We start from the raw sequence: 9732 nt of genomic DNA, 5'->3' as shown, positions 1-9732 counted from the left end.
CTTAATCCCCATTTACCAAACTTAACCCGTCCCTCTCCCTCGCAAAACACTCGGGCTCGAGAGAGGGACTTACGGCTAATGTCCAAATTTAAGCGTGAGACCTGACGGGGTATTTGGCCCAAAACACTCTCTCATTATAAACACTTTTATCCCCTTTATCAACTCATCTACGCCAAAAATAAAAAATATGCGCTGAGATGAGGCCGACAACCTCGTCCAGTCTCCTCCTCAAAAGAGTGATTTGCCGAGGAAAGATCCTCAGAAAACCTTTGGGGCAGCACGTCGGGGCTCACAAGCGTAACAGCTTCCTGATTTGCTGCGCGTCAGAAAATCAGGGTTTCAGACGTACAGCCCAAACAACACTTCAACAAAGCATTATCTTAGGGGTGTGGCATTTTGGGGGCAAACTGCATAATACATGCTGAGAACCATTCGATATAACTCTTTGTATCATGGACCAATTCATGATTATCTATGAGATGCACTGAAGAATATAACAATGTCTTCATGACCAGTGAATCTGCTTCACTTGGAACAAAAATAGAGAGAGGAAAACCAGTTGATTATTCTGAAGCTGGACCCCACCAAGATAACTGTCGATATTGCAAGCAGAAAAGTAGGAATGTTAGGATGAGTGCTTCATGCGGGATGGATAAGAAAAAGATCATGGAATCTACCTTAGTCACACAACAGTGGGAATCACAGAGGGGGCCAAGGGAAACCGCCCGTGTCGTTGATGTGAAGGTCATCGGCCTGAGGAATAACAATCACAAAGAATGTGAGTACTCGACCAAAGTTCAATATATACTTTGTTTGCATACCTCCGCTTGAATGAACTCATACCATAAAGGCATTGTATTTCCCGCGGCGTGAATCAGGTTTTGCAGGGCCTTGAACACCCGAATAACAACAGAGCACGAGTACGTTCCGGTTCCAAGAAATGAGCGTCGATGAGCCCAGAGGCGAGGGTGCTCAAGTAAGGTGATAACGAAGTCGTAAACCGTTATGTTTTGACTTTGAATAAAGCCAATGACGTTGCGACATCTGGCAAAGAGCAAGTCACGACTCGGTGGGGGCTGGTGTGAGTAAGTCACATAGGCTGAAGGCCTAGCTGAATTGACAAATTCTTGCACTGTTAGGCCCTCACGGATGATATAGTCGGTGATGTTCGCGATACATTCCTCATGAATCGCGTGAGCATGACGTCCTTCGGGGTCGTCATTGCTTTCTGGAATGACAATGGTGTCTGGGGTTGATCGAATCATGTTGGCGATGCCATCGTCATGGACGTCGTGGGCATCACGTCCCTCGGACTCTTCCTCGCTGTCTGGAATGTCAATGGTGTCTGGGGATGTTCGGTTCATAGTTGGTAGATAGGGGAATCCAACAAAATAATTGTTTTAGACGGACTCTTTATGTATACAGGGCGAGGGTCAAGCTACCTATACCCCTTGGAACAACGAGTGTTCCGCTCGGAATTGAGTATCATGCCATACCGGATTGGTCTTTTGAGACAAGTTAAAATGTATACCTTCCATCCGGCATGGTGGGAATGGTGGGAGACATTTGTCGAGAAGAGATACTGACCTGGATTGGGCACTTGACACAAGTCTGGATGCTTCAGTTATGATCGTGCCAACACCACCAGGTCAGTATGAAACAAATCATTGAGGGAGAGCTTGGATTTGGTTTGAAAAATTAATTCATCACCAGCGAGGATTTCTGGTGATATTTTCGACAAGTTTATGTGATATACCTTACAACTCGTTATCACCCGACTCCAAAACATTATTCTGTTAATTAAACATCAATGATGCCACAACAACAACATAGCCAACCCACTCCTCCCATGACTTTGACTCTCAGTCACACATTACAGATACTAGAACTGATGGCCAAACTTGATTTTTCACCTAGAGATTTCATGTATACGTTCTTCTCCTCCAATCACGCAGAATGTATATATCGTTGTCGCTTGATGAAGACCGGATCTGGCGGAAAACAAAACAGATCAATACTGAAAAACTACGGAAACCTGATAAAATCGTTGGATTCCGGTCAGGAATTTTGGGAATCCTTCATTATGTCTGAGGTATGTGGCTCTGTAGATACCTTCTTTCTTTTTGTAAGTAACAATATATCTTTGATTACAGGCATCCACCATTGTAAATGCACAAGATGTAGTACGTGGCGCATTCCCTAAAGGGGCATATGTCAGCTCGAATCAGATTCCAAGTAACTTCTTCAGCGAGAGTTCAGAAGCTAGACGTACCGAGCAAATCAAGCAAGGGATGCCATTCTTGCACTCCTTGATTTCACAGAAGATTTCGAGTGCGTTGAACATAAAGGGGTCAAAACCGGATAGTTCAGTAGGCAAAAAGAATGACAACACCCCCAGACGGAATTCTTTGAACCCAAAGTCCCCCAAAACACCCAATTCTGCTGTAACCACACGTGAATCGAGCAACCCAAACGGTCCAAACACTTCCGACGCTGCTTTAAACGCTGGTGACGATGAAGAGGTGTTGTCACTCGCCAACTTGGTTTATGTGAAGGCGAGTCCATCTGAAGTCGCTGAACATAAAGCAGAGGTTGTAAGTGTGATTTGTTACATTTGCTTGATTGATGAAAGCTTGACCAACCGTTTTTTCATTAAGGTTCCGGTCGCGATTTGTGCAATGATTGCCTATCAATGCAATCGCCGATGTAATGCAGTGCCACTTCAGAATGGCTTAATGGTCTTGGCCGGCGGAGTGTCCTGCAGGGTCAATGAGTATCTACAATGCTTCGGTTTGACGACCTCGAGAGATACTGTTCTCGACGCCATGGAACATCTCCGTATATCCCAAGAGGAACAGCTGATGCAGGTATTTAAAGTCAATTTGAAATTGTTGCCGTTGTTGTGTTTTGACAACGTGGACATACATCTGCGCATCCATAATTCTCGCATTGATATGTCCTCGAGGCTCTTTCATGGCACTTGGGGCTTCTACATCGTTTTTCGCGCGGCACTTTTGGCGAGTTGTGATGCCGATGCAGTATCTCTGGCTGCGTTCGTGGAGGCGATGAAAAACAGCGACCAAAAGCCCGTTTTGATAGAGGCCTTTGCACCTCGAGCTGCCGAATCAGTTCATTTCAAGGCTGTCATCAAGTCTCAACTAGCTCTTGCGCTAGTTGAACATGTCAAGCATTTGCCAAATGCACCTCCGGCTCAAGATCTACCTCAACTTACTGTTTCTCCGCCGAAAATCGATCCCATTGAGTTTCACACTCCCAACATCCACTTTTTGCGCATGATGGACGCTGCTGATTCCTCAGCCAATGGGGTGTCACAGGTCCTGGATCAGGTCATGACCCAGATCGGAATGGCCAAAGAGGAATACGCCGAAAGCCTGTTGGTCGCCGGGGGTGATGTAGGATCGAATCAATTGGTTGAAAGTCTTCGTGGTAAGCTGCACCCTCCAATTGACTCAATTGAGGGCCTATCATGGGTGCTCTCGGTGTTTGGTCCTGCGCACACCACCTGGAACTTCGCCAAGGCCATTTGGACATTGCACTGGGGTAACTCAAACGACGGTGCCGATCGAGGTGCCTGGAGGTCGTCTTTTGAGCTCGGCGGGGATTATAACAAGCCTGTGGCCCAACAGGACTTCAACTCAATCATGAGATCCATACAATTAGTCCATAAAGCGAATTTGGTCTTCGTTATCAGGTAAGCACGGCCGGGTCTAGCCATTGGATTCTAATTACTGATCTTTGAGGACTTACAATGGTAGTGAAGTCATTAAATCTTTAGCCAAAGTCGATTTGACCCAGAAGTCGGAATGCCAGCTTGTTTTGGATACCGCTTGGACACAGTACTTTTCAGCATTGGCATTGAGGGAAGCCAAAGCAAAGAAAGATTCCACCAAGTATAACCTTCTGCTGCGACTACGTGACTTTGGAACGGTTTTTGAGGCCCATCACGCCACCCGCGCGGGCAATATAGGCCGTCTGATTGCAATGTGGAAGAGGTGGGCGATCATGGCCCAAGGTCTCACTGGGTTATCACATTACGCTCGACATATTCCGCGCATGGTGTTACTTCTGGAAGAAGACCTTCCACCTCAGCTAGCGCATGTTATCAAACATTCACTTCTGGTGCCGTCGCTTGAGCGAGATGGTCATTGGTTGCCAATTGATGAGTATCTAGAGGTGCATATATTTTGGCTCAAAGAAGTATATAACAACACGGTGTGTCAGTCTTCAAAAGATGCCGTATTTTCCTCGAACTGACCATGTTTCGCTTCTATGTGGTGTTGTGCAAAGGGCCATGGTACTGATATTGAGCGACTCACATACAGGTATTCAAACAACATCCCAATGGTATGTCCCGATTTCTTTTATCAATCGTCAAATATTCATTGCTCATGTAACGCTATATTGATATCGATATCTACAGTTGCGCAGGCTAATTCAACTCCTCAAAGCCCATGCCGGTCACAAAATCATTTTTCAGTCTAACGCTAACAAAATTACCAACGCTTCAATGGCGAATTTCCTTCGATATGCCCAGGAAAACCTCTCCAAAACCCCTGAAGTAAACATAACTCAAACCCCAGACTCTCGTAAACGCCCTATGGTGAACAACGTGTTCGCGACTGGCCTCTCCAACATGATCAAAATCATTCAAGCTGACTCAAGCGAGGGTCAATCATCTCGCTTTCGGTGGGGTTCGTCGCGTGGGTATGAGGTAGATGAGGCTGAAGGTGATTATCCTGAGGAAGGGTAGTCGTCGCACTCTGTTATGGGGAATGACCAGATGTCGCAGTCAACGGATGATCTATAGTATACTAATCTCAGGCCAAAATACCTACTGTGTTGCATTTCACTCGGGTATCTGTGCTTGGGCCGATTTGTGAGGTAGCTGCTCGCTTGCAAGTTGCAGTGCCCTTTGGGGCACGTGTAGCCTGCTTTGCCAACCTTTCTTCACGTGCCTTACTTCTCATCTCGGCCAGGCGCTTTCGTTCTTTGGCTTCGTCTTCTATTCGTTTCTTTTTGGCATCCGCCTGTGCCGCTTTATGAGCGTCTTCAAGTTGTTTCTCCAACAACTAGGCCAAGTGAAATTGTGGAATGTCAGTATGATACTCTCGGACTATGGGGGATCTTCTATGTCACTTTGGCCTGTTTGATTGCTACCTTCTCTGCAGCCTCTCTCTTTTTGACTAGTTCCGTGCCTTCGACTGATACAGGAGGTTTCAAAGGTCCTTTGCGCCTAATCACCTTACGACGTCGAATGGCTTGAGCAAGAGCCTCCGTGGCCCCTTCTTCGTCCTGCCATGCCACAAAACAATCATACAGAGTTCCAAATTGGCCTGCAATGATCTCACCAGGCAGGAAATGACTCAGCTCGCCAGGCTGGTTGATTGCATCAATATTTAGGGCCAAGTCCCACGCGAGTCCTGTTGAGAAGTAGTCCCATGGCCCAATTTCGGAGTCCTTAGAGTAAAATCCGTAAAAAGCTTCCTCGAACGCACTCAGCCACTTAGTCACTAGGCTTTTGAGAGGTTTGGAAGAGCGGAGTTCGTCGTTTTCGCCACATCGGAGTATTTCCGTACGCAATGAGGCCTCAGGATTAGGCGGTGGCAACGGAAGATCATCCAATAATTGATACAGGTCCATTTCGCCCCATTTGATCGCTTTGTCAAAGTTGTCAAGAGTCAGAGCCTTCTGTGCTAGCCAAAGGGCTTCTGCTTCTGCGGGTAGACAGTTGCTACAGTCACAGGGGGGCATTTTCGCTTTGAGTTCACGCGCTTCCTCTTCTTGAACGACCCATGCATCAGGTTTCAAAGGGATATAGCCGTGACTTAAATGCGACCATAAGTGGTAATAGATGAAAATCAATCTATCTCTTATTCTAAAAAAAATTACCGAATGACTTACGCTAAATCAACAGCCAGGGCCACTCGCAGGCATACCGGGGTTATGGCCAAAGCGTCCATACGATCGTCGTCACTCATCACAGTTGGTGTATGAAAGTCTTCCACTCGATTCTTGCCATTGGTCCTGGTATTTTCTACCAATAGAATAGCCAAACCGCGACGTCCATCGCGCCCACATCTGCCCGCCATCTGGATAAAGTTACTGTAAGGTTCAATTAGAACCTTCACTGAGGAGTCCGGAAACTAGTCCGGCACGACTTCTCACGAGAGCGATGGACTTGGAACTTCGGTTTAATTACGATCTAGCTCCGAAAGGTCACCCAGTTGGCTCTCTGAGGAGTCAGCAACCATCTAACAACACAACAGAGAGAAAGAGATAAGAGAGAAATAAGAGAATCTCACCTAGCTCCGAAAGGTCACCCAGTTGGCTCTCTGAGGAGTGAGGATCTTTCGAAGCCGGGCATTGAGAATGAAAGGTAAGGAGTTCCCCAACTAATCCCATAATGTATAATCCCATGCCTACATGTCACGTGTACTCCTTACACCCCCCCTTTCTAAAAATAAAACTTCCGCCATCCTTCAACCAAATTTTTGTATAAAACTAAAAGAAGAGAAAAAAAAACCACAAAAGAAAACACACCAATGGCATAACTCGCCCCAAAAGAATCTTGAATTAATAATTTGTTGTATGAAACAAAAAAAAGAAAGAGAAAAAAAAGAAACATAACCAATTGAACTGATATATAAGAGAATTTTATTTGTTGAAAGAAAGTGAAAGTTCATTAATCATTATCTTGAAGTCTTGAGGTAATTTCATTATCTTGAAGTCTTGAGGTAATTTCCTTATCTTGAAGTCTTGAGGTGATACGTAATTTGTTGCGTCATTTAATTTAATTTGATCCCGATCTTGACGTCTTGATGTAATTTCTTTGATTCCTTTGATGTCTTGAACTTGTTGCTTCATTTGTATCGGCGTGATTGTTAGAATATTGCGGGGGTGTTATTGCGTTGTACGATGCACACCCCCTTGTCAATTAACCTAGCGTGCCCCAAGGGCTCCAATTCAGGACCTGTCGGGGATGTTTTCGGCATTGACAAACCCAACTCGATGGGTGCAATTGAACCAAGACTTTGTTTTGATCCCGTTCGGCTTGAAGGTTTGGCGAGAGATGTTAAACTGTTATTTGGGAGAGAGGAATGCTTGCCCAGATTTTCTTTACAACATGGTCTGAAAAAATTAGCACACTCACATTGTGGGGGTGTTAGCGCATCAACTTGAATGCACACCCCCTCGTCACAATTCCTAGCATGCCCCATGGGCTCCTCTCGAGTCTCTCCTGGGGGTTGTTCCGGTTGTGACGAGACCAAACTCGTGGTCACAATGTCTTCTTCACTTGAGTCCTCGAATGACGAATGGTAAAGTTTCAGCTTAGAGATGTGAAAGACTGGATAAGTGAGGTCATTTGGTGGTAGTTGAAGTCGGTAGTCTCGACCTGAGTTTAAGACTTCCAGGATCTCATACGGTCCGTCGTACCGTGCTCGAAGCTTGCTGGTGCCTTTGAACTTGCCTCCAACAATCTGTTGTCGATCCGTGCTGTCGACCATGACCCATTCTCCAACTGAAAATGGTTTACCTTCCCTTCTTCTTTGGTTATATTGAAGTGCTTGCTCTACTCGGTTAGACCACAACTTGTCTCTCCACATAGCCCACTCCGATTGCCGCCTTTCGATCCAGTGCTTCACGTCGGCACCGTCCTCCTCCAATGGGTTTTGGATTGGGAACAGTCGAGGTACACGTCCATATACGAATTGAAAGGGTGATATACCTGTTGCCGCGTTCACAGCCAAATTGATTGCAAATTCAGCAGAAGGTAAGGATTGGAACCACTTCCCGTGTTTCTCAGCCGCATAGTGTCGCAGCATTTGACCAATAGTTTTGTTCGAGCGCTCGCTTCGACCGTCAGCCTGAGGATGGTAAGACGTTGAAAGGTTGACTTTAACACCCAACAGTTCATGCAGCCTCTTCCAAAACCGCGACGTCCAAGCTTTGTCCCTATCTCCAATGATGGAGGTTGGGAGACCGAATATTGATGACCAAGCCGCGAATAGTCTAGCCGCTGAGCGCTCGGCTGTATCACGTTGAGAAGCTGGGATAAGGCGAACAAAACCTGTCAGTCGACACGTACAAGTAAGCAGCATGTCGTACCCTGATACTTTTGGAAAGGGCCCGACAAAATCAATCGCAATAGACTCCATAGGACTAGCAGGTACCTCCGGGGTTTGTAATTTGCCCGTGGTTGAGGTCGTTCTGGCCTTGTTGCGTTGACATGAATCACAGGCACGTAGTTGTGTCTCAACTTCTTTGGTCATTCCTGGCCAGAAAAAGCTACTTCGTAACCGTGCCATCGTCTTCAACGTGCCTAAGTGTCCTAGCGCGCTATGAGCTTGTGAAATGAAGTTGCGGCGCAGATCACCGTGATCTGGTACCACTAATCGTCCATCCAGGTACATCAAGTCATCCTGTACGATGCAGTCTTCTCGCAACGGCAAAACTTTGCGAAGCTTGAGGCAGAATTTGTCTTGTCGATAACCGTCGTGGATTAAGTTAAGTTCTTCAGGTGCTAATGTTCCTCTCACTTCACACAAGGCTACGTCATCACGACGGGAAAGAGCATCAGCAACAGAGTTATCTTGACCTCGCAAATATTTGAAGTCGAGGTCGAATTGGGATAGGGTCTCCAGCCATCTCGCTTGTCGACGGCTCAAGTTACGCTGAGTTAGCAAGGTAGTGAGTGAATGATGATCAGACATCACATTTACTCTCATACCTAAAAGCAGGAGTTTCCATTTGTTCAGCGCGTTGATGACCGCTAAAAGCTCTTGCTCATGAACAGGGTAATTTTTTTCAGCAGGATTCATTGTGCGACTCTCGTAGGCTATTGGTGATGCTGTATCCCACTCAGTCCCTTGGAATAAGGCTGCTCCCAAGCCATTGCCGCTCGCATTGGTGAAAAGCCACAGCGGCTCCTTAGAGTCATAATCCAAATTGCGTAATACCGGAAGCGTAGTAATCAGACGTTTGATGTTATTGAATGCCCGTTCCTCGGTGTCACCCCACTTGAATGGTTTACCTTTCAAGGATGTGCTCGTCAGAGGTGTGAGAGTCCCTACATAGTGAGAAAGCCCATTGATGAACTTCTTCATCCATTGTACGGTTCCAAGGAACTTGAGAAGCTGTTTAGAGTTGGACGGAGATTGCCATTTTGAGATTTTTTCGACCTTTTCATCATCTGGGCACACTCCGGCTTCACTGATTTCGTGACCCAAGAACTTAATGCTTCTTCGAAACAGCTTACTTTTCTTTACTGAACAGTACAGCTTAGCCGCTCTTAATTTTTCCAATACTTGTCGAAGATGTTCTTCATGTTCTTCGACTGTCTGCGAGAATATAACAATATCGTCAATATAAACCACACAAATTTTTCCAATCAGTTCTCCTAAAATCTCCTCATTTCTAGCCTGATGAGTTGCTGGACCGTTAGTCAACCCCATAGGCATAACAACCCATTCATACAACCCCCAAGGAGTCTTCACTGCTGTCAGTGGGATGTCCTCCTCCCGCATTCTATCTTGAAAGAAGGAATTGATTTGGTCAATGCTGGACCATACCTTCCCGGTTGCCACTAATCTGACGGACTCATCAACGTTCGGGATAGGAACGGCGCGATAGGTCGTGAATTTATTCAACTTTCGGTAATCACATACCCATCTAGGCAACTCTTGTGGGTCCTTCTTTGGAATAATCATCGAA

General features: G+C 46.0%; 3 protein-coding genes across 3 annotated transcripts; 1 reads left to right on the top strand and 2 right to left on the bottom strand.

The window, feature by feature from the left end:
* Positions 1-699: 699 nt before the first annotated feature.
* MELLADRAFT_67827 (uncharacterized protein) lies at positions 700-1364 on the bottom strand (the record flags this gene model as incomplete). Its single annotated transcript, XM_007416213.1, has 2 exons — positions 700-753; positions 822-1364. 2 exons carry the CDS (start codon positions 1362-1364, stop codon positions 700-702), a joined length of 597 nt encoding a protein of 198 aa, XP_007416275.1.
* A 719-nt stretch (positions 1365-2083) lies between these two features.
* Positions 2084-3716, top strand: MELLADRAFT_67826 (uncharacterized protein; the record flags this gene model as incomplete). The annotated part of the gene is made up of 2 exons (XM_007416239.1): positions 2084-2092; positions 2154-3716. 2 exons carry the CDS (start codon positions 2084-2086, stop codon positions 3714-3716), a joined length of 1572 nt encoding a protein of 523 aa, XP_007416301.1.
* A 778-nt stretch (positions 3717-4494) lies between these two features.
* Positions 4495-5772, bottom strand: MELLADRAFT_111856 (uncharacterized protein; the record flags this gene model as incomplete). The annotated part of the gene is made up of 4 exons (XM_007416212.1): positions 4495-4574; positions 4679-4781; positions 4857-5090; positions 5158-5772. The coding sequence occupies 4 exons, from the start codon at positions 5770-5772 to the stop codon at positions 4495-4497; spliced, it is 1032 nt and encodes a 343-aa protein (XP_007416274.1).
* Positions 5773-9732: the final 3960 nt, after the last annotated feature.

Source organism: Melampsora larici-populina (genome assembly GCF_000204055.1).
Source record: "Melampsora larici-populina 98AG31 unplaced genomic scaffold MELLAscaffold_58, whole genome shotgun sequence".
Taxonomy (NCBI): Eukaryota; Fungi; Basidiomycota; class Pucciniomycetes; order Pucciniales; family Melampsoraceae; genus Melampsora; species Melampsora laricis-populina.
Note: the sequence above shows the minus strand (reverse complement) of the source record. Positions and strands in the feature narration are given on the sequence as shown.